This window comes from Bactrocera dorsalis, chromosome 2 (genome assembly GCF_023373825.1).
Source record: "Bactrocera dorsalis isolate Fly_Bdor chromosome 2, ASM2337382v1, whole genome shotgun sequence".
Lineage (NCBI taxonomy): Eukaryota > Metazoa > Arthropoda > Insecta > Diptera > Tephritidae > Bactrocera > Bactrocera dorsalis.
Window position 1 is genome coordinate 85,981,885 of NC_064304.1, and position 25,882 is coordinate 86,007,766.

Consider the following 25,882-nt stretch of genomic DNA (forward strand, 5'->3'; position numbering starts at 1 on the left):
TTGAACGTAGCGCTCTTAAAGTTGAGGCCACTGACTCCGAATTTCGGCAATAAATTTTAATAATTTTGACTCGTTGTTGGATCGTATATCTTTCCATGATGGAACGGAAAACTTAACTGAAGAGAAATGTCAAAAGAGCGAGAAAAAATATAGCGTTGTTTGCTCGATCAGGTGAAGAATTATGCACATAAAAAAATTTTCTCGTCTTAATTATTGTTAGTCTTCGAAATATTTCGGGCTCCTTTTTTCTAATTTAACAGAATTGCTGCTTAAAAAAAAACTTTGAATGTTCAAACTTCTTTCTGCAATATTAGTTTTCGTTTTCTTAATGATTTGCTTTCGGTTCTTTAATTAAAGTTGAGCTTGAACGCAACCGAAGTCGAAGTAGTTGAAGCGTATTCTATAATTTAGCAAAAGATAGCCGGCATTCGGCTATGTGTAAGTATAATTATTTAAAAGACCTACTGCAAGTAGCACATACATACATCCATACATATCAAAATGCTTGAGTGCCGTCACTATCAGAGCAACGTAAGAGTCTCAGTTACTAGAGAATAAAGCGCACAATGCGATTGTAATGGCGGAGACGCCGAGGATGATAAGTCAATGCTGACACTTTCAACCAGATAAAATAGAATATTCACTAATATATGTGTGGATGCAAAGAACAATGCGCTGAGTGGGAGGTTTGCAGTGCGTGCTCGTGTTTGTAGTTATTTAGCTAACTTTAACGAGATGTATGCACGAATTCAACGACGACGACGAGGATCATCACCATATCAACTTGATTACAGACTTGCAGATAATCGCGCCATAACAGCAGATCACTGTTCAAAGTGACAAGTCGTGGCGCGAACAACAGACGAGAACAAGTACCAAACTAGAAATTAAATATCCTTCGGATGATATTAAATACTTTTTGTTGAAAGTAAATATACTTATTCCGTACAATTTGGAATAAACTGGAAAAATATGTTTCATAACCATGACAGTGTGCAAACTAAAAACAGCGTCAAAATGATTTAGAACAAACGCTAATCTAATAAAAAATCTTGACAAGACTAATGCAACGTTCTTGTGGAATTTGTTCATTCAAAATAATGTGATGCTTGTGATGCGTGAGAGTTACATGAAGAGTAAACAAAGTATCGTACGTATTTTCATAAGTAATTAATTTTTATGAAAGAGAAACTGACTATATACAAGAATAGTTAGAAGCAAATAAATAATACTAAAATGTAACAAAAATTACAGTCACACAGAAACAAAATAATTGGAGCGACAAAAAATCAATGGAAATATTTTATCGAAATTTACTTTGAATAATAATAGGCGATAATCCCATCGATAATTTTTAACTAGAAAGGACATAATTTATAAATATAACACTTAATTTAAATATTAAAAATTAAAAAAAAAAATATTTACATACTGAACTGTATCAAAGTAATTCCCCACAGAACTATAAATAACGATTTCTGCTATTCAACTCAATGTTTTTAATGTGCATTATGGTAAGGCTTTGAAAAGAAATTTAACGAAACAATTTATATCAACGCCGGGAACTACTTCGCATCTTTATTGTATGAGGTGGCTTTTTATGAAGAATGAAATTTTTTGCCTTATTCGATATTACTCGTATAGTTAATTAGTTTTCAAAAGGGGGGTATCTTATCCGAGGTTGTTGTTTCGTTTTCAGTGAGGGGATTCTTTACGTGGCGGGTCTCAAATCCAGCGCACAACCCTGGGAAGGGATGGTTTACATTCTCACTTTAGCTCGCCTTCAAACGGATGTTTTTTTGGCTACCCATAGTATACTTGGTCTAAGACTGAAAGTCGTGAGCTGCTTGAGCCATATGTAAAGGAGTCGTTTCTGGCCACTCCCAAGTGAATGGCGCTTAGAGAACTTTTCTCACTTGCTTCTCAGAGAACTTCCACATTTGGGTTCATCCAGTAAGTAAGTTTGAGGTATCCTAAATCTGAAAATCAGTGAACAATTCGCTAAAACAGAAGATATATTCGAAAGCATTTAACATGTCTCCACATACAAGCATTATGGGCTTAAAGTGCACTTTTATTGGAAAAAAGAGACAAATTAATTAAATTGAAATGTTTTCTACAAATTAGAAAATAGTAATAATACGAAAAATAGTTAATGAAATTACACGATTGTGGTTGTAGCAAAATTATTTCAAATCCTTGACTTACAAATTGGTAATAACGATAAAATTAAATCATTTTTAGTGCGCTATATAGAAAACGAAATACTTAATAGTTATTATCGAAATAGTAAAAAATTACTTTGAATGCAACGATAGAAAACAATACGACTTGCGAACCTTAGACATTGCGGTGTTATAAAATAAACAAACAATATATCAACGTGCAACAACACACGGTGAACCACGCAATATACAGTACAATCTGAACCAGCATTTTTCACAACAACCACATAAAATCAATTAATTTATTACATATAGACGTCGTCTCACATGGATTTACACTCCATTGAGAATTCTAGTCAAAAATAATTCCACTCAAAACACCTTTAACTAACTGTTTATCTTCTCCGGCAGCTGGACAAAGCATTGTTGAGACAGGAAAAAGCTATATATCTTAATATTTACAATGAAAGGTTAAAGCATGCATAGCTAGAAGTAAACCTAATCAAGTATTCACACATGTCAATAAAAATTACAATAAATAACTGAGTTGTACATATGTATACAGTGTGATCCATATCGAGGTTCCTTACATTTATAAAGAAAAAACACAGAAACTTCAAATTTAATGGGGAATGTTTATTTTCTTTCGAAAGAACATTCTTTTATATTTATTTTTTGAAGATTATCTCTTTCAGCTGTTGACCGCGGCTACGTCTCAAATGGTTCATCCGTGGAGTTCAAATTACGATGACCCGTTGAAGCATATCGACTTGTGACAGGCGAATGAAACGCGTGATATTTTGCAACAAGGCCTGAATCGAAACTGGATTGTTTGCATAGACTTTTAGATTTTACATATCCCCACAGAAAAAAGTCTAACGGTATGATATCACACGATCTTGGTGGCCAATCGAACGGCCCAAAAGGTGAAATTATTTGCTCACCGAAGTGTTCTCTCAATTAATCTATTGATTGATGCGATGTGTGTGAAGTGGCGCCGTCTTGTTGAAACCAAATGTCGCCGAGATCACGAGCTTCAATTTCAGGCATCAAATTGTCGGTAATAATAACGGTTACGTCGTCGGCATCAGTTTTGAAAAAACATGGAACCGAAAATGAAAATGTCAGCTCTTGAATCTTCTCAGACTGCTCTTTGTCCCAAATACTGTAATTTCGCATGTTTACAAACCCATAGACCCAGAAATGGACCTCATCGCTGAACAAAACTTGGCGTCGGATCTTCTTGGAACTTTTCAAAAGCTTATAGCGAAGCGATGTCGCTTAGGAAGATCGAGCGGCTTCAGTTCTTGCACAAACTATATTTTGTACGCTTTCAATTTAAGATCTCGCCGTAAAATCGGCCAAGTTATTCAATACGCCAGTCCGAGTTGCTGCGAACGGCGCCGAATCGACTCTCCACGGCCTTCGTGCACAATCTCAGCCACGGCAGATATGTATATTTTCTTCACTGCGTGCTGGACGTGGTCTATTCAGTCGAATCTTGTCTAACAATGAATGCTGGGTCTATAGATGGGTTATGGCTGTTGCGAATAGTACGCTCAGTAGGTCGATTATGTTGACCATAGGTGAGCGAAATATGTACATTCTTTACAGAACGTGAGTTTTCGTAATAAATTTGAGCGTAGTTCAGACGTCAGTCTTTCCATAATGAAATGCCAAACAATAGTGAATAATAATAATACTTGTAACAGCTTGACATGACTCACGAGTGATCTGTCGAAGAAATACCTCTAAAGGGAATACCCGTTATTATATTATACAAATTTAGATTGACACGAGTTCCTCTAATCTTCTCTCACAAATCAGATCGCAGCACAGTTAGCTCAATATTGTTCATAAACAATTCTACGAAGTGTAGGCTCAAGTTTTTGAGGCAGTATAACCTGCGAGTCCATTGACTAAAAATATGTTTGATGGAACGTTTGCTGAGTATTGAAATTACGTAAGTAAACAACTTGGAAAGCAGTTGAAAACGAAAACGGAAGATGGCTTTTGAGTAAGTGAAAGAAATAATGCTTAACGTTCTTTTTACCGAGAATTTACAAGCGAGAATCAGCTGATTGATCAAATTTTTTTTACTTCCAAAAACGGAGATCATACATACAAAGAATATCAAAAATATTTCATAAAGTTAGGACACCAAGTAAGGAATTTTTCAACGCACTTCGGAAAGGTTACAAGATCAAACTGTTGCAAACTCTATTTCTATCGTTCTTACATTTTAAAAATTATATGGGATTGAGAATTTTCGTTGATAAAAAAACTAAGCAAATATTTACAAGCCTTGTTAACAGTATTAAAAAAATACTGAAATTTTCGAAAACTCTACCACACACCTCTTATCAAAATGAAGTGTCAAAGTTCTTAACATCATGAGATCATACAGAGTTTTCCAGAGGTAAAAGGTTCTTAATTAGTTATTAATCAAATATCTGCCTTTCTCGACACTTGTAGCAACAAAAGCATTCTTGAAGTAATATTAAGAAATCTCGAGTTCATCTTTAAACGTATATAAATCAGGATACGTTATAATATACATATTCATATATATTAATATAGAACTGGCGATTGCCGGTCTTTACAATCAAACATATTTTAAGAGACCTTATCTTTGCTCCACAAAACCGAAGATCAGATCAGTTGCATTGGTCATCTACAATTTTCTGTTATCACACAGTTTTGATTCCAACATCTACACTTGCGTTGCTTAAGCGTTAAATACCTTGTCATTGAATAAGTCCATAGACCACCACTTGTGGGTGAACCAAATAATAATACTTTATTCATGTTCAGCTTAAATGAAAACAACATTTTGACCCATTTCAAGAATGCCACACCAAGTAGAATACAAGCAATTCAAAGTGATTTTAACCTAATAAATCTGTTCTATTGTGCAATTACAATAAACACGCTGAACAACTGCAATCAAGACAACAAATGCAATGCAATGGAAATAGAAATATATGCAATTGCATTATCCTTTAATTTGTGCAGCGCGTAGATTAAGAATAGCTGTAATGTATAGTTGTAGAGAGGTATTTCTTATTTCTGAGGCTAAGCGAAGACGATGCGAGTACAGTTAGGTCGATTGGAAAGATGCCTACTAAGCGAGGACGTTGATAAATTAAAAGAGGACACAATGCATAACAGGATGAAAGTGTCGCTGTCCACGCCTAGATATATTGTATATACACTAGTATGTATATATGTACATATGTATATTGTAGGTTATGAGCCTCAGGTTCAAGGGCACCACCAGTGCAAACGTTATTATTAATAGCACTAGCCATTAGAAGAGTGTAGAGTGACCCCTGTAGAATGCAAACTTTGTGAGCATGTCGCTAAACAGCGCGCAAGCGAAAAGCGGCGTTAAAGTGATCAACGCATTAAGGCGGTCGAGCCGTCGTTGAAAGAAGAAGAAGAAGAAGAACGAAAAGCCGCAAATTTTTCGTATCAAAGAAGCTACAATTGATTTAAATTATAATTGAATAGAAGCAACAAGCACAAAAGCAACAACCGAAATAAAAACAACTACAATAGAATAACAAAGACTAAGGTGCATACAACAACAAAATGGCGGCCTGACGCAAATGGATAAATAAGCAGGAAAGAGAAACGTAAAAAGAAATTGCTTTGTCGGCGTCAAGTATACACATACATATATATGTATATATGTACATTACTGGATATATATGCATTTATATATTTTGTATATTTATATATATGCATATACATATCTATATATTATGTATAAATATACTTAGTATATAGCATATGCCTATGTTTCGTATTTATAATTACGCAGAAATAGCAAAACTTCTGCGAGTAACGACACAGGGTGTAAGGGTCAAAGCTGCACTGAATGTCAAAGTCAGCAAGTCACAACAACAGCAATTTCCCGTTATATTATGTACATAAATAGAAAAAGCCGACACTTCCGGCGGCGCTAGCCGGCAAGTTCTATAACGGAAGATAGAAAATTTGCCAAGCAGAGTGGAATAAAGAGTTCACATGCTTAATTAAGGCAATAATTGCCAGCCGAAAGACTACTTCAGAAAAATGTGTAATTAAATCTATTTGTAGAAAAGTAAGCCAGGCCAAGCCTACCACGTTCTTGTGTTCTTGTCATGTCACCATTCTTCTCTTTGAGCTGTAATCTTACATACAAATATCTTCTTCGTCTTTACTGGCGTGGACACCGCGGTTATAGCAGAGTTAACAACAGCGCTCCAGTCGTTTCTCCTTTTTGTTATGCGGCGCCAATTCGAGATTCCAAGTGTAGCCAGGTCCTTCTCCAGCTGGGCTTTCCAACGGAGTGGAGGTCTTCCTCTTCCTCTGCCTCCCCCAGCGGCTACTGCGTCGAATGCGTTCAGAGATGAAGTGTTTTCATCCATACGGATGACATGACCTAGCTAGCGTAGCCGCTGTCTCTTAACTCACTGAACTATGTCACTGTTGCCGTATAACTCATACAGCTCATCGTTCCATAGAATGCGGTATTCGCCGTTGTCAATGCGCAAAGGACCATAAATCTTCCGGAGAACCTTTCTCTCGAAAACTCGTAACGCCGACTCATCAGATGTTGTCATCGTCCATGCCTCTCCACCATATAGCAGGACAGGGATGATGAGTAACTTATAGAGTTTGGTCTTTGTTCGCCGAGGGAGAACTTTACTTCTCAATTGCATACTCAGTCAGCACCTGTTGGCAAAAGTTATTCTGTGTTGCATTACGAGACTAACATTGTTGTTGTTGTTAATACGGGTTCCAAGATAGACGAAATTATCGGCGACTTCGAAGTTATGACTGTCAACAGTGATGTGAGAGCCAAGTCGCGAGTGCGACAACTGTTTGTTTGATGACAGGAGATATTTCGTCTCGCGATGCTTTTACATATGGCTCAACCAGCAGGAGGGAAGCATCCCTCCCCAGGGTTTTTGATTTGGGACACGCCACGTAAAAAACACGCAATGAAAAAGAAACACACATACATAGTATATTAGATACATATTTTCAAAACTCTAATATGTACTTTTCAAAGAAAGTTCTGGCAAATAAAGTAAAGTGTGGACAACAACTGACCGGCGATGATCCTCACACTCGGCGAACAGGGTTGCATTCTGTGATTGCGCTTTTTTTTAATAAACGCAGCGCCTGTTGTAATTTCAAGAATTCCCATCATTGTTGTGCTCATAAAACTCACGTCCGTTTAGCTGAATTGTGCAAAGAAAGAACTCTTTTAGATTGAGATTGATGTGACAATTGTGTTTGAGCGTGCGCTGAGACGAGAAAGATCACGATCATGGATCAAATGGAATGGTTGACGCGTTCGTGTATTTTACAAGTACGTAGATTTGTTATGAGTGTATGATCTCGGCTCGGTCAGAGATTTTTGTGGTGATTTAATTTACTTGTCTACTTTTTATATAAACGTACTCTTTTCAACGAAACAGTTGCAAAAAAATAGAACATATCTAATTTTGCTGAAGCTACACACATACATATGTACATACATACAAATGGTAAACATAAATAAATGAATAATGAAGTAATGTACCTAGTATAAACGCTGGTAACGGTAATGGCTCCAGGTTTTACATATTGTAGACTCACTCACTCGTTACCGAACTACGCATTGTGCTTTGATGTCATCGTTGTATATACATCTGTACATACATACATATGTACCTGCATTAATACATATTGAATTTAAAAGCGCATTGTAGTTGTTTGGGAAAATCGCGATAAATTTGATAATAATGTAGGAAGATTGTATTGCTTTTTACAATTAACTAGCTACCATTTTATATGTGCAACCCGTAAACATTCAAGCGGTCTGGTCGTGAATGAAGGCGATCGGCGTAATATTAGACAAAGTCGGATTTGAAAACGATCAATTTTGATTGGGGTTTTAAATTTAAGCATTGCTCTCCTGCACGCGTTTTGGTATCGTCAGATAAGAGAAGGATATAACAAATATCGAGTTGAAAAAGAAAAGTTGACAAATTTTTATAGCGTTATATCAAAAGCTTCTTCGAAGACAATCAAAAAGTTAGAAAAGTTTTGAAGTTTATTCGTTCTGGTCTGACTTCATACATTGCTGAACTCTCTCCACTCACTTCCCCGACTTTTACACGAGTTTTTAATAGTTTTTACTTATAAAAGTAAAAAAAAACATCATTTACGGCTAAACAAAATTTCTATATATCTTTTCACCTGAAAAATTAATTCATTAAATCTAAAAAGCGTCAACAAAACAAATTGAACCTGTCAAACAGAGGAGCTGCGTCAATACTAATTTGATTAATTATCATGTCAATTTGAATGAATTTGAACAAAAAGCAAAATGGACACATTTTAACTGTGCTTAATAAGTTCATAAGTGTATAATGTATAAAGAAATTTGTATAAAATTTGCATATTAATGACCTCGCTTCCACTGAGTGTGTGTATCATCTTGCAAATATTACACCATAACCTCAAAACAATCATAAATCAGAGAGATTACAATTTTTGAAAACTTTAATCAGGAATATTAAATTCGAATACTATTTTTTTCATTTTTTTATGTTTTTTGAACAGAAAAAATATATAAATTGTGACAGAAAAGTACCCGGAAATTGTAAATAAAAGATAAGATATTAAATATTATTCTGTCGGCTTCAAAGTAATGTAATACACTTATGCCAACGGTTTTTCCAGTCCTCGAAGCACTTTTCATAAGCACTTTTTGAAATGATCTTCAGCTCTTCAGCGAATTTTGTCCCAACTCTTTGATCGACTGAAAACGGCTTCCACGGAACAGGAAAAAATACCACGATGCAACAGCAATAGCAATAGAAAGCACAAGAAAAGCATATTATATCTTAGAAGAGCTAGAAACGATCTTAGACTTCTCAGACTTAGGAAACCTATCTACTTAAGTACTGGTCAAAGCTAGAGACTCTGTGCATTTACTAGTGATTCAAGGACATAAGAACTTATCAGAACTAATGAAACTTGAGCTTTTGAATAAATATGTTCTGGTACAGATCTAGTTAATTCTGAACATACTATTTCATATGACCTAGTGTATACTTGCTCACATACCTTACAGCTAATCACCTTGTAACGCTAACAATAAAGTTCAAAAACTGTGCTAGGGATTTAAAGAATAAAATAATAAAAGGTCACTGTTGGTTGGTAAAACAGTCAAAATAAAATTCTGACCAGCTTATCAACACGGTTATGTACTCATGTGCTCGTACGTACTTACATTTATATTTACATAGAGAAAGAGACACAAGGCTTGTTGTTGAACAAAGAAAACAAAATTATGTAGTGACAGCAGCAACAATTCTGATTTCATTTGAGTGGCAGATGCGCAAATATGTACTCGTGTGCTGGGTAAACATGCAAAGCCGACGGTGCGGTGGTGATAAATAAGGCACACATTAATGCTGTGACACAGCGAGAGTACTTGCCGAAGCACAAGTGAGCTAACACAAAACTTACAACGGTACATATACACGTTCCTGTGTGGCAGTGAAGATAGGTGTGATTATTGGATATGCATACCAACGGCAATATGTGGACAAGGTATTAAAGATGAGAAAATCGTTGATTGTTGCATAAAGTCTACAGGTGTTCATGTACAGTACTGCCCCGCTAAACAACAACCACTTAATGACATACTGAGACTGGACAGCATACACTTGAATACTATTTGGGACAAAATGAGAAAATGAAGTTATATATACTCTATACTATATACTATAACTCTATAAGCATTTTCAGTTATACCTAAAGTTGTTAAAGTTTACTTTTTTATCCTACAAATTTTGAAAGAAAAATAAGATTCTCTATTTTTCATCGATTTTGTTGCTTTAGTGAGACAACACAGTCAACACAGTCGCTCTTTCATTCTATTTTAAGACCTCATTTAAGTGCTTTTCAAATCTTCCAGCTGGCGTTTTTCTCGAAACTGTGTTTTTGAAGTCTTTTGGCAAAATTTCTCGAGAACTATTCAACCGATCTTCATGAAGTTTTACACAGGTCTTTGAAATATATTTTTAAAGACTTGGACCGAGCTTAAATTTTTTTTCCAAAAATTTCAGAATTTCTTTGTTAATAGTTTATGTTTGCAACAATAAAAAATTAAAAAAAAATTAATTTTTTACAAGAAAAATAAATTGTTGAAAAAAGGCTGTTTTTTACCCGAGAAACCCCATTTGACCCCTTAAAAATGTTCAGATGTTGGATTATCTATCACACCTTCACTTTTTAAGTTAACAGTAGAAAACCGTAATGAGGCAATAATTTGATATTACTACCAGCTTTTTGCAAGATCTTAACTAAACCTCGTAGCCCTCCTAAAGTGTGCTAGATTTTCCTGCGTGGTTATTACTGTGCAGATACATATAGTATATAATATATGTAGTACTGTTCATATTTACAATGGTTTTGTTGATAAACAAAATTTTGATCAAATGTCGGATGAGCAAGTTTTGGAATTCCACCGTTGCTGTACTAATGTTTTTTCAGCGCTAGATGTCTGATAATAAGTGACGTAACTTTCTTCGGCCCAACAAGATAAGTGAAATAACTTTTTAATAATTTCTAATGAATATAAACTCAAAATAAATTGTTAGTTTGCTCAGTTTAGAGTTGAAGGTTGTTACTTAAGTTTCTGCGAAAATTATATGGCTTACATGGTTTCATAGTGAAGGGCGAAAAGTGTTGCAGAAAGCATTGAATATTTCATTTCTAGAAAACAGCAACTGTGAAATCAAGATTTCAGCAATGTGCGTTGTAAAAATAACGAAAAATACCACGAACTTATAAGCAAATGACTTGAATATACAATACACATACATATATATGTATGTATATTTAGATGTAAATTGAAACGATATAACGGTGCAAATTCTTTTGCGCGGTTTTCACAAGTGTTTATATGCGTAATCGCACATAAAAGTAAACGGCCGTTGGCTTACTTCTGGCTCAAACGTAATCAATACCGAGCTGTTTACAATAATAATGTGTTAAAATAAAGAAAAAGTCTTTAAAACAGAATTGCTATTAAAAACCGTATATGTAGACTGTTGAAAAGTGTGACCAGGCTTTGTAGTAAATTTTTTTTTGATTAATTATAAAGAAAAAACTTGTATTCGATGTGATTTATGGAATGCAGTTCTTTAAAAAAAAAATTGTTAATAAAAGTAAAATTTGCTGTCGAAGTAATTCACCTCAGAGCATGGGTTATGCATGACGTATGAGTAACCTTTTGTTACAAGCAATCACTTTCGGTTTTCTTAGTTTCAGAAAAATTGGATATAAGAATATTAGCTTTTAAATTATATGTAATTATTGTTTTCCTTGATATTAATACACTCATAACAATATTGAAAAGTTTGAGAAATACAAATAGAACAACAGAAGAACGTCAAAGACATTATTTTTATATTAAAAATATATTTCTTGGCCATAATTCTGCTCGTATCTAGGCAGACAATGCTAAACTATAAAATGCATTTATCAGATGGGTTGAAAAATGAATATTGTTCTCTATATTTTGTGGTCAGGTATGTTCATGAACTATTATTATATTTTGATGGAAAATTTTTTGCGACAAAAAGGTATTTAGCAATACCAAGGTCATTTTGAAAAAAGTAATACAAATGAAATTATTATATAAAAATGGTAACGAAGGGTTGAAATAATTTGTATACCGTTCTCGATGGCAACTCTAATTAAAAAATCGAATTCTCTAACAAAAAAATATGAACACAATTTTTCAGGTCATCTATGTCATTGTAAATAAAATAAAATGTAAAGAGACAAAAAAGCACCCGGAAATTGTAGTTAAATTCCCGTGTAAATGGTATTTCGAATTCCAAATACAATATGAGCGCCATCTGTCAACCAGTTTGTTTACAGCAGCTGCTTATGTCGATACACCTCAGTAGTGCGTTGTGATTTTTACAATGGATAATATCGATCAAAGAATTTGTCTCTAATTTTGTATTTCTAACCAAATTTCGTGTGCGAAATCGTTGCGAATGTTGGAAAAGGCTTACGGTGGTTCAGTTTTATCAAAGACTACAAGTAGCAGCCTTCAAAGACGGTCGAGAGATCGTTGAAGACATGCCACGTTCCAGACGACCTTCAACCTCTTCAACTGATGAAAATATGAAAAAAGTGAAGGATATGGTGCTTGCAAATCGTCACGCAAGTGTTAGAGAGATGGCAAAAGGGACGACAAGAGAGCTCGACCTCACTCGCGAATGGCTTTGTGGATGTTCTTCGTATTAAATGCGTTCTTGATCGACTCGTCCCGATCAAGCAGAAACCGTAAACAGGTCTCTTTGGACATGCTTGATCGTGTGAATTCCGATTCCACATTCAGAGCGAGCATTACAACTGTCGCTGAGACAGGGATTTATGAATTTGACCTGCGAACAAGCCATCAAAATGGACGGAAAAAACGAGCCGAGTCCAAAGCCACTCAATAATCAAAGTTCTAAAAATCGACCACATTTACAAATCACCAACCGAAAGGAATAAAATACCTTTTTTTACAATTTGTTAATCATTCAATCGCGGAAATGCTGAATTAAAAAAAATTAAAACTTATTATTTAAAAAGATTGAACCAATTGACTAGCGAATGCGATGCTCATTGTTTTTTTTTTCGATATTCATGGTTTGATTCATCGTGAATTTGTTCCAGAGGGGCAGACGATCAATATGAAGTTCTATTTGGTCGTTTTGAGGCTTTTGCGAGAGAACATCCGTTGAAAAAGGCCGGAATTGTGAACGAAAAATTCATGGATTTCACAAGATCTTAATGCGCCGTCGCAACGAACCACGATTGTGACCGGATTTAAAGCCGAAAACGCAAAGAATACCATCGATCAACTAACGTATTCACTATAATTGGCTCCGTGGGATTTTTTCTTGTTCCCCGCGCTACCGTGGAACCTGTTTTCAGTCGATCGAAGAGATAAAACAAATTTTACTGAAGGTGGTTAAGGTCATCATAAAAAGTGATTATGAAATGTGTTTCGAAGACTGAAAAATAGTTGGTTTAAGTTTATCACATCTGGTGGGTCAAAGTATGAAGCCGACAAAATAAATATTAATGAATAGTTAAAGATTTTGCATTTTATTTCCAATTTCCGGGTACTTTTTTGTCACAATGTAAAGCTCATAAGAATATTTTTGGGCTGTCGTATTTTTATTCATACATAAGACATTCCAAAAACTTTAAAACAAATTACATTAATACAATACTCCTTTTTAAACTTTACTCGATTTGATATTGGTCTTCTTCTTAAAACTCAATAAACTTTCGTCATATAATTTTACAAGCTCAGATTTAATTTATAAATTTAAGCTAAACACAAACATCTTTCGATTAGGGTACTTCAGAATAACTGCTGAGATCAATATGTGTTTCTCATAACTCCGACCAACTTACAAGTTCTGGCGCATTAATTTAATAAATTTGATGATTTTTTCAAAATTTACACGTAAAACTTGTGAATTTTTGTGCAAACAATACGGAAATAGACCTCGAGTAATTTTATAATCTTTTTGTACTTTCAGCTATGAAATAAAGGAGCCAATGTTAATTGTACAACAACAAAAATGTGTTGAACTTAAAAACTAAAAGAACAACTGAATGAATTTCAACAAAGCAAGAAAAATCTAAACAATAAAGAATAATACTAAAATATACTGTAAAAAAATATATAACAAGTGAACTAAGTAAATATGGAGAATCTCGGTTATAAAGAGGGCACTGCGAAACCGCGACGTATGGCACGCTCCATCAGCGTGGTGACAAAGAGCGAGCTGGAGCAACCATTGGCTGGTAATAATGCCAGGTGAGTACGTGGGTAAGCAAATAATACAAACATTTCGTTGTAGAAAATCCTATTTTTATAAATTCTCTTTATTTGTAATCGTGCACATTTTAATGGCAGCTGCTGTATGGTCTTACGATTATTATCGTGTATTTTAATGTATGTAAATGTACTGAAAATAGCAGTAAACTAATGAATGTGCTTTTTATATGTTTATTTGAACAATTAACTTGATCGTCAGAGTGTACAGCACACGAACACACCGTACAGCATCAATTATCATTAATTTTTACACAAGAGTTTTTGTAGCAATTCGCGATAATAAAACGAAAAATAAAATAAAAAAACAGGAGAAATAATTTAAATGTATGCTTATATAAAAATTCAGGTATTAAATCATCAATCAAGAAAAGTGCTCAAAATTCGCATCGACAAAATTGCAAAGCTGTCGCGAACAATGGCCACTTGCCAGGGCACATCAATCAAACAGCGATAATAAAGTGCAAAAAATAAAATAATTAAAAAATACTTTTTCGAAATATTTTGCAAAGAGATATTTAAAAGAACTTTCTAATTATTTTTATTAGTGAAAAAAATAACTTTTACCACCAAACTTGCACAGCATGCACAAGTAAAAACCAGCAGTTGACAGCCACTAGATGCTTAGAATGAATCAAAACAAAAACGTCATTTAATATTAACTTAGTTTTATACACAAAAGAGACGCTGCTGATATGCTATTTTTGGCCTATGGCAACACGCGCTTTGCGACGTCACAAGTCGCGCCGTTTGAATTTAGCGCCAACCAGCTGTGTGGTCTGCAGCCAAGCCACTCTGTCGCGGAGTACGCTTACTTGGCGTAGCCAGCCCAACTAGTTAACAGGCAGCGCAGCCACGAGTAGAGACGTTTCAATCGATCGCTCAACCGCTTTTGAACACTCCACCACCCGCCGGCGCCCCTCACCTCACTCATGCAGACCAGCCATTAAGCGAGCCACCTGAAAACAAAATCTCATACTAGCAATGTCGAGAGTGTCGCAACACTCATGCGCACTACCATAACACGATAGCGACGGCTTCGATCGGTTTCAGTTTGTTTGTACAACCTGGACTTGGCAGTTAGTCGGTGAGTGAGTGGCGCTGAAGCCGGTAACGCGGAATATTTTAATACACGACACTCTAGCCAAAAATAAATTGCAAATAAAAGTCACAAAATAAATTAGTAATGAACACAAGCAGCAGACATATGAAATATTTTGTGATAAATACGTTCAGTCCGATTTCTCGTCGGCGTTGTTGAGCTGTGCATTTGTGTGTCTGTCTAGCTTGATTAAAAGTACGATTAAAGTGTAACGATAAAAGACAGTTACTTTCGCAGCTTCCCGTGAATTCCACGCTTTAGCAGTGGCATTCGGCTCAACGCGTTCGCCGGTTTACGAGTGTGCGCTTGAAAGGAAGTGATCACTCCCATACACCCACGCTTTTGTAGGCTCGCTCACTAACACACGCGCACACACCGTGAAACATCGATGTAAAAGTTTGGCTGTGGAAAATTTTACTCGAGCTGCGATGCGATTTGAAATTTTAAGCACAAACTGGCGGCATGCGTGGATCTGGCTACGTAAAGTGTAGAGTTTTCTTTAAAATCTTATTATATAGTTGCTCATTCCATGCAAATACCGTTATATGAATGAAATTAATACAAACAGCAAGTGCTATAACACAATTAATTTATAGTTAACGGGCTAATATAACAGGACTTTGAACTGCTACATTTCGACGCAACAGAGTGTGAATGGAATTTCGAAAAATTTTAAACTTGACTCGATTTTGCGTTGTTTTAGTGGCTGACGAGCAAGATTATGTTTGAATACTAGAAAGCGAGAATCGGATAATGAAGTGATGAACATGTACGCGCTTGAAATTTTGCTATTTTATGTTTTCTCTGCTTTAGTGTTTTGGTGTTGGAAGTTAAGTTAATATTATTTATGTGCAAGGCGAATATGCTGGTTTTGCTTGTGTTTAAGAATTTTTAAGAAACAAAAATTCTAATTAATTCTTGTGTTTATGAATGTTCAAGAAAATATAATTCTAATTATTTTATTCAAAATTAAGCAAACTGTGACAAATCTATTCAATGTGCTAGTTGAGTGACCGCTTCAGCAAAATTTTGAAAAAATTAAAAATTTTGGAAGTTTTGGTCGCAGCTCATGGACAACAGCTATGCTTGGTGGGCACAGCTAATAACAAATAGCTTTACCTATGATTTATGGTTCGACCACAAAAATGTGAAATATAAATATCAACATATTTTCTATATGCTTAAGTTCTTATTTAGCTTAAAAAACAGAATTTACGTTTTCATGGTGTTGTTGTGACTTCTGCGCTAATAAGTATTATACGCCAAAAACAACTACTAATATGTATGTATATGTGAGCTCAGTGTGGCGAAGGTATTATTAAGCAAATTAAAGAATGAAGTTCCACATTTGTGCCAATGAGAAAGTAATTAAAAAGTAATAAAAAAGTAGCTTTTATTAAAATAAAAAAAAAAAATAAAATTAAAATTGTGTAATTTTTATGTACTTCTTTAAGTTGAACGAAATTGTCGAGGAAGTTGTTAGTGATACTAATATTGTGTATGATTTTTGAAGGTAAAATTTGGTAAAAGTTTTGAAATTTTTTGAGGAACCTGTCCTTATGTGAAAGTGTAAATCGCAAACTGGAGTCATGTCAAGGAGATTGTGCGGCGTTTTTGTTATGTTAAATATTCCCAAAAAATTTACAAGTTTCCTGGAATGTCATTAAAAAAGTTGTTTTAGAGCAAATGAGAAAAAAAAAAGTTAAAAAGTAGTTTTAGAGCAAATGAGAAAGCCTTTCGAATTTGAGCGTTGCCATTTGATGTGCAATAAAAGCTGATAAATTTAAGTACTTAACTAGATTCTGGTTTCTTTTACCTCGGCACGCAATAAATCTTTAATAAATTAACGTTTATCGGCCGCGCTGTGGACCGAATTCAATGTATATGTCGACATAGTGCAAAAAACCCACGTCTTTCAATAGTTTTCTTTCAGTTTGTTTTATTTATCACTCGCCTATCTTCAGTACAATTTAGCCTCCAAACAAACTTTATGTGGCTTCTTCAATACTCTACACTCACGCATAGTAATGTTGCTCGACAAATAATAGATTTATTGCATTAGACGGCCTATAAGTTGTCCAAAATATGCAATGGCCTACAAACATATATTTATCAGTTTTATATCTTGCCAACTGAATTATTATTAGAAAATCAAAAATACAAATTTCTGACATTGTCATCATTGGACTTAAAAATCCTGTTATTATTGAATTATTAAATATTCAAAGCTGATGTAAAATTCGTTCTTAGCAACAAAAACATTTAGAAACAAAGTTTTGTCTATACAGGGAGAGGCTAGAAACTCCTATCAATTCAATCCCTAAAAAGTAACAGTGCTTCTGGAGTGCGGCGCGAAAGAGCTATAAAAACCCCGGTGTAGGACTGAACAGTGTTATATTTTTGAGGCGCGGTTTATATAGCGGGTTTCTAGTAAAAAAGTCATGATTAAAGTTCTGTACCCCTCTTTCGCGCATACAACCATCACATGATCCCTACTCTCAAGATTTAATAAAAATCAAACGTGGAGATATCAAAATCTGCAGTCTACTAAATGTCCAGTGTTACACTCCCTTTGAGTTTCAAACGTAGTTCGCAAACCCTCAGCAGCAATGATGCCGCCAAATTCACAAAAATCATCACAAAGAGATTGTGAAACATCTACGCTAAAGAAATTTTTTCCAAAATGAACTCAGGGATTTAATACGTGATCAATTTAGGAATGACATACCAATTTCTAAAAGCGTTCCACTGGGAAAGACATTGTTTAATTATTCCGAAGCTTGGTATGGAACAGTCGAAAGATGGACTACGATATTTGTAGTATTCAAATATGGCGATTCATGAAAGATGCAGATTTTTATCAAGGTTAGGACTGTTTCTGAAATTAAAGCTTAGAAATGGTTTTTTTGATAGTCAAAACTTTTCTAGGTAACCATCAAGTTCCAAATTGTGAGAAAATTGTACAAAATATGCCAACAAATTTTAGAATTATAAAAGAAAAGATCAGTATCAAGTAAGACTATAGCCCCAATCATCTGGATAAATTTTTAGATAATTTATGAAATTATAGTGAGAATTAGAGAGAAAGCGATGCACTAAGATCTAAAAGTGATGAAAGAAAGGTATAAAGGTTGGTGGGATCGTCTCATTATGGCAGATTATTCACGATCTTTAATTTCGTTTACGAGACGTAGGTCCCTGATCGGCCTCAGGAACTTAACCCTTGGGTGCAGAGAGGTAAAGATGACTAATATGGTCAACTATGTTGGTCTCACGCTGAATTCCACTTTGCGGTGGAAGCAACATGTTGACCTGACCATGGTCAAAGCGACTAAAGCACGAATGGTGTGCAATCGATTAGCAGGTAAATTCCGGGGATGCAAGCTTAGAATTGTCAGGTGGTTGTACACCATGATCGTGCGGCCGATAATCACGTATGGGACGATTGTTTGGGCCTCAAGGGCATCGCAGACTTTGGTAGGGCTCCAACTAACGAAGCTGCAACGACTTGCATGCTTCTGCATGTCGAGTGCCATGAGTACATGCCCGACGGCAGCACTGGAAATCATGTTTGAGCTCACACCACTTAACCTAGTAATCGGTAAGGAACCGAACACACACACTCTTTCAAATGACAACAGAAAGGTGTGGTCTCATCCATAGGATGGGATATGGGATTGTTCTCCCAGCATTTTTCAAGCAGAAGTATTTGCTGGAAGCCGCTGTGTAGAGATAAACCTCAACGCAACTATCGCAATGAACGTATAACCATACTTAGCGACAGTCAAGCGGCATTTAAAGGAATCTCTGCCTATGAGATAAAATCGCTAGTGGTGCAGGAGTGTAGAGCACGTCTGAATAGTCTATCAGAATGTAACCGAAGGGAGCTCATCAGCTCAATGGGGATCACATCGCCTCACTAGCTCGAGGTATATTGGAAATTATCAATATGTTGGGGATGGTGGGTCGTTAAGACTTAGCAGAGGACACAATAGGCTTAAGTTGGCGGTTAAATCTTCATCTTTTATCTTATCCAGGTATAACATATGTTGTGACATTTGTCTTTCGGTTTACTTTAATGAAGCTTTAATTTTCAGGACAAAAATGACATTAAAAATAAATATTTTATTTTGTTTATTCTTTTCTGATTTCTGTAACGTAAAATGAAAATAAAAATTTAAAAATAAACGAGGGCAAATCTTCTAAAGTCATTGATAGTGTACAAGTAATTAATTGAGAGCGCAAATATAACCAAAATTAATATTATATCTGAATCTACAAAACCACTTTAACCAGAGTTACAATTATTTTCAAATGCTTTGTCCGTTAAACACATTTAATTTTCATGTTCGACCGAAATATTACCAAGCCACAAATATACATACATACATATTATGAAGACTATTTTAAGTATAAAAAAACCTTTCCCATGCTTAGTGTATGCTTCGCTTCTTTTTATATACATATATACTATATACTTACTAAACATACCTATATATATATTTTTTTTTAATTTCCACAACTTTATCACTATTCCCATAGATTCAAATCGATACCGCCAAATTTAATGGTACGATGGCGCAACAATAATGCAGACGCCATGATAGAGGCCCAATATCCGACACCCGGTGAATTCGAGTACATGGAGTGCGGACCCTCGCCGCCAGCCGAAAGCGCGCCCAGCATGTATGATAGCTTCGAGGAGCCCACCAGCGAGCTAAGCGTACAAATATGCAACGACACGCTGCGCATCAGTCTCATCGATCAGATGAAGAGCGCCGCAGGACGGGTGCGTTTCCTAGAGGATATCGAACAGGGCAACGTGATCAAAGATAACACCAAAGCACATTTCGAATCAGCATCGAAAATCGAGAAGAATCTCAGTTACTTGTGGGCAGCGTTTTTGAAGCGTTGGGACTTACTACAAAGTTTCCTAGACATAGGCGCTGAATTGAATTTCTGTGATCAAAATGGCATTTCGGCTTTGCATTTGGGCGCCTTTAGCGGCTGCCTATCGACGTTAAGTTTCCTAGTCGGCCAGTCAATGAATGTGAATCTACAACCAAAATGTTATACGCCGCTGCATTGTGCAGCTTTCGGCAATTCCGCCGAAGCGGCTAAGTTTCTAATCAACAATGGTGCACTCATCACCATCGACACCAATAAACCGAACTGTGAGGAAAGTCTACTGCACTGTGCTGTGCGCGCCAATGCGCTCGAATGCGTGAAACTATTCATTGTGGAAGGCGCAGACGTGAATTCTTTGAAACCAAATGGCACCAATGCGATACACCTGGCGGCAGATTTGGGCAACGCGCAGTGCTTGGAGGCGCTGCTGAGTGCACCTGGTGCCGATGCCAATGTGCGAATATGCATACGGGAAAAGGAGTCGACAGCGTTGCATTTGGCCGCCGATGAAGGCAATGTTGAATGCGTCGATCTGCTGCTGGCAAAAGGTGCTGATGCGAAATTGAAGAATCATCGCGGCTTTACAGCCTTGCATTTAGCGGCGCGCACTTCAAGTCTGGAATGTGTGGAATCGCTGTTGCGTAACGGTAATGCCGATCCCAACGCCGAAGACTTCGATCATCGTACGCCGTTACACGCGGCGATAGGCAAATCGGAGAATGCCTTTGATATACTCGAGTTACTAATACAATGGGGTGCCAATGTGAATCATAAAGATATTTATGGTTTTACCGCCTTACATTTAGCCGCGCTCGACGGCTTGGCACAATCCGTTGAAATGCTGATCTTTCACGGCGCGGATGTGACAACGAAATCGAAAAAGGGCACTTCAGCCTTGAATGTCATCACGCGTAAGACGCCCGCTTCGGTGGCGATGATACGCCAGAAACTGGATGCCGCCATTACGCTGCACCACTCACAGGACCCAGTCAATCGCGAGGTAGAGTTAGAACTCGACTTTCGACAGTTATTGCAGCACTGTCATCCACGTGAGATAAGCTATCTGAACACATTTGTGGACGAAGGACAGAAGGAAATACTCGAGCATCCGTTATGCTCCTCGTTTTTGTACATAAAATGGGGTAAAATACGTAAATACTATATTGGTCGGCTCATCTTCTGTTTCACCTTCGTGCTCTTTCTCACACTCTACGTACTAACCGCGCTCGCACACAATTGCTATAACGGCAGCAAGGACGACAACACGACCATACAGGCTAAAGAACTCTGCCAAAAGCAGTCCATACTCGGCGATATGCTGCGCAATAATCCCTTTGTGATGGAAATGCAATGGTGGGTATTGGTCGCTATCACCATCGTTGAGATATTTCGGAAGCTCTATGGTATAACGGGTTATTCAACGTTCAAACACTATGTGACGCAGGTGGAAAATATCATGGAATGGTTCGTCATAACTAGCGTCTTTATCATCTCCTACATATACACGAACAAGACATATACCTTTCAGAACCACATAGGCGCATTTGCGGTGCTATTGGGTTGGACAAATCTGATGTTGATGATTGGTCAATTGCCAGTCTTCGATGTCTACGTGGCGATGTACACACGTGTACAAGGTGAATTCGCGAAACTTTTCATGGCATACTCGTGCATGCTGATCGGTTTCACGATTAGTTTTTGCGTAATCTTTCCCTCATCTTCGTCGTTCGCCAACCCCTTCATGGGATTCATCACTGTACTGGTAATGATGATCGGCGAACAAGATCTATCATTGCTGATCAACGATCCCGACGGCAAGGATCCGCCATTCTTATTGGAGGTGAGCGCCCAAATCACATTTGTGCTCTTTCTACTCTTCGTAACAATCATACTGATGAACTTATTGGTCGGCATAGCCGTGCATGACATACAGGGCTTAAAGAAGACCGCAGGGCTCTCGAAACTGGTACGCCAAACTAAACTCATATCGTACATAGAGTCCGCACTCTTTAACGGCTATTTACCGCCTTGGCTACGCAATCTATTACACTATACGGCACTAGTCTCGCCGCAGGCTTACCGCGTCGTGTTGTGCGTAAAGCCGTTAAATCCCAGCGAAAAGCGTTTACCACGCGAAATACTCATGAAGGCGTACGAAGTGGGAAAAATGCGTAAACATTTCGGACACACGATTTCGGCGAAAGGAACAGCCGCGACTTATTTGCAATACAAAAACAAATATAATGATAATCAGACACAAAACTACTCAATGGACGACTTGGAAACGACACATTTTAACACGCTAACGACGAAAATCGACGAAAATGCCGAACGCATTGAATTCCTCACGCAGGAAATTCAGGAACTGAAGCAAGCGCTCATCACGCAACAACAGCAGGCGAGCAAAGTGATCGATAAGCTATTGATTGTGATTTCAAATCAGCAAAAGAATAATTTAAGGAAATAATTGAAATAGCTGACAGCATAAGAGAATTTCAAATAAAACGGCACATTGTTTAGTTAGTATAATAGACGAACGCGGATAGCAACCAGCATTAAGTTATATCATCTATACAATTAGATTTCTAAGCATGGCAATATAAAGTAGTTAGCATTGTTAATATTCATAAATATAATAACGTACGAGTATTTATAATATTTTTACTTATTTACATTCCACACTTATGTACTGTGTATATTATGGTATTTAAAACTTTGTTTCGGAACCAATTGGCAAAAAAAAGTAAAAGCTATTTGGCAAATTTTATTTTGTAGGACTCTATTAAAGAATACGTAGATGAAAAACCAAAGCAGTATTGAATAACACATTTGAAATCTGTTTTCCTTCTTTACTATTTTAATATTTTAATTTACTTAGTATAATCCTCTAAATATAATATAAAAGAACAATCTTCTGATGTTTAAGATTCCAATAAACAAATTTTAAGTTCTTGAAATGCTATTTTATTTAACCGTGTTTATTTGTACTGTTTAAAAGATGCTGAGGAGGATAGATTATAGCCAGACATGACACACAGACAGGCTTTGTCTAATCCGAAGAGACATGATGACCATTGTTGACATTCAATTCAATGGCCATGCCTCTTCGGACTCGAAAAAGTGTTCGAGCTAGTTTAGACGGCAATTTACCCTGCACCCTTCGGTAGACAAAACCAAACGACGGCTGCGCAAACTGCCAAAAGACTGCGCATAATTACTTTCACCGATGAGAATGTTCAGAGTGTCATCAATAAGGCGAAATCGACCAAAGCTATTGGCCCTGATGGAATCAACACTAAAGCATCTACGGTCGACGGGAGTAAATTACCTCACCAAGGTCGTCAGCCTGTCGCTGACCACTCTTTAAATACCCGATGTGTGGAAAGTCGGAAGAGTGGTTCTCTTCTTCTTTACTGGCGTAGACACCGCTTACGCGATTATAGCCGAGTCAACAACAGCGCGCCAGTCGTTTCTTCTCTTCGCTACGTGGCGCCAATTGGATATTCCAAGCGAGGCCAGGTCCTTCTCCACTTGGTCCTTCCAACGGAGTGGAGGTCTTCCTCTTCCTCTGCTTCCCGCGGCGGGTACTGCGTCGAATACTTTCAGAGCTGGAGTGTTTTCATCCATCCGGACAACATGACCTAGCCAGCGTAGCCGCTGTCTTTTAATTCGCTGAACTATGTCAATGTCGTCGTATATCTCGTACAGCTCATCGTTCCATCGAATGCGATATTCGCCGTGGCCAACGCGCAAAGGACCATAAATCTTTCGCAGAACTTTTCTCTCGAAAACTCGCAACGTCGACTCATCGGTTGTTGTCATCGTCCAAGCCTCTGCACCATATAGTAGGACGGGAATTATGAGCGTCTTATAGAGTTTGGCTTTTGTTCGTCGAGAGAGGACTTTACTTTTCAATTGCCTACTCAGTCCGAAGTAGCACCTGTTGGCAAGAGTAATCCTGCGTTGGATTTCAAGGCTGACATTGTTGGTGGTGTTAACGCTGGTTCCTAAATAGACGAAATTATCTACAACTTCAAAGTTATGACTGTCAACAGTGACGTGGGGGCCAAGTCGCGAGTGCGACGACTGTTTGTTTGATGACAGGAGATATTTCGTCTTGCCCTCGTTCACTGCCACACCCATTTGCGTTGCTTCCTTGTTCAGTCTGGAGAAAGCAGAACTAACGGCGCGGGTGTTAAGACCGATGATATCAATATCATCGGCATACGCCAGCAGCTGTACACTCTTATAAAAGATTGTACCTGCTCGATTCAGTTCTGCAGCTCGAATAATTTTCTCCAGCAGCAGATTGAAGAAGTCGCACGATAGGGGGTCGCCTTGTCTGAAACCTCGTTTGGTATCGAACGGCTCGGAGAGGTCCTTCCCGATTCTGACGGAGCTTTTGGTGTTGCTCAACGTCAGCTTACATAGCCGTATTAGTTTTGCGGGGATACCAAATTCAGACATCGCGGCATAAAGGCAGCTCCTTTTCGTGCTGTCGAAAGCAGCTTTGAAATCGACGAATAGGTGGTGAGTGTCGATTCTCCTTTCACGGGTCTTTTCCAAGATTTGGCGCATGGTGAATATCTGGTCGGTTGTTGATTTACCAGGTCTGAAGCCACACTGATAAGGTCCAATCAGTTTGTTGACGGTGGGCTTTAATCTTTCACACAATACGCTCGATAGAACCTTATATGCAATGTTGAGGAGGCTAATCCCACGGTAGTTGGCGCAGATTGTGGGGTCTCCTTTTTTATGGATTGGGCAGAGCACACTTAGATTCCAATCGTTGGGCATGCTTTCGTCCGACCATATTTTACAAAGAAGCTGATGCATGCTCCTTATCAGCTCTTCGCCGCCGTGTTTGAATAGCTCGGCCGGCAATCCGTCGGCCCCTGCTGCCTTGTTGTTCTTCAGGCGGGCAATTGCTATTCGAACTTCTTCATGGCCGGGTAATGGAACGTCTGCTCCATCGTCATCGATTGGGGTATCGGGTTCGCCTTCTCCTGGTGTTATGTGTTCACTGCCATTCAGCAGGCTGGAGAAGTGTTCCCTCCATAATCTAAGTATGCTCTGGGCATCGGTAACTAGATCACCTTTGGGGGTTCTACAAGAGTATGCTCCGGTCTTGAAACCTTCTGTAAGCCGCCGCATTTTTTCATAGAATTTTCGAGCATTACCCCTGTCGGCCAGCTTATCAAGCTGTTTGTACTCACGCATTTCGGCCTCTTTCTTCTTCTGTCTGCAAATGCGTCTCGCTTCCCTCTTCAACTCTCGGTATCTATCCCATCCCGCACGTGTTGTGGTCGATCGTAACGTTGCGAGGTAGGCAGCCTGTTTTCTCTCCGCTGCGACACGGCACTCCTCGTCGTACCAGCTGTTCTTTTGCACTTTCCGAACACCAATGGTTTCGATTGCAGCTGTACGTAAGGAGTTTGAAATGCCGTCCCACAGTTCCCTTATACCGAGTTGTTGACGAGTGCTCTCAGAGAGCAGGAGTGCAAGCCGAGTAGAAAATCGTTCGGCTGTCTGTTGTGATTGCAGCTTATCGACGTCGAACCTTCCTTGTGTTTGTTGGCGTGCGTTTTTTGCTGCACAGAGGCGGGTGCGAATTTTGGCTGCAACAATATAGTGGTCCGAGTCGATGTTAGGACCTCGGAGCGCACGCACATCTAAAACACTGGAGACGTGTCTTCCGTCTATCACAACATGATCGATCTGGTTGGTGGTTTTTCGATCCGGAGACAGCCAGGTAGCTTGATGAATCTTCTTATGCTGGAATCTAGTACTACAGATAAC

At 37.6% G+C, this 25,882-nt stretch overlaps 2 protein-coding genes across 10 annotated transcripts in view; one reads left to right on the forward strand and one right to left on the reverse strand.

Annotated features, from left to right (window-relative positions):
• Positions 1-25,882, reverse strand: part of LOC105222711 (28S ribosomal protein S9, mitochondrial) — a 45,915-nt gene that overhangs the window by 12,936 nt on the left and 7,097 nt on the right. The window lies entirely within an intron of this gene.
• LOC105222709 (transient receptor potential channel pyrexia) lies at positions 789-23,040 on the forward strand. 9 transcript variants are annotated; one of them, XM_011200137.4, is made up of 3 exons: positions 789-1,150; positions 13,775-14,055; positions 19,718-23,040. In XM_011200137.4, the coding sequence occupies exons 2-3, from the start codon at positions 13,943-13,945 to the stop codon at positions 22,548-22,550; spliced, it is 2,946 nt and encodes a 981-aa protein (XP_011198439.1). In that variant the 5' UTR covers positions 789-1,150; positions 13,775-13,942; the 3' UTR covers positions 22,551-23,040. The 9 variants fall into 9 exon arrangements, with proteins under 9 accessions (XP_011198439.1, XP_049304782.1, XP_049304781.1 ...); XM_049448825.1 differs by lacking the exon at positions 789-1,150 and adding an exon at positions 7,514-7,530; XM_049448824.1 differs by lacking the exon at positions 789-1,150 and adding an exon at positions 10,826-10,969.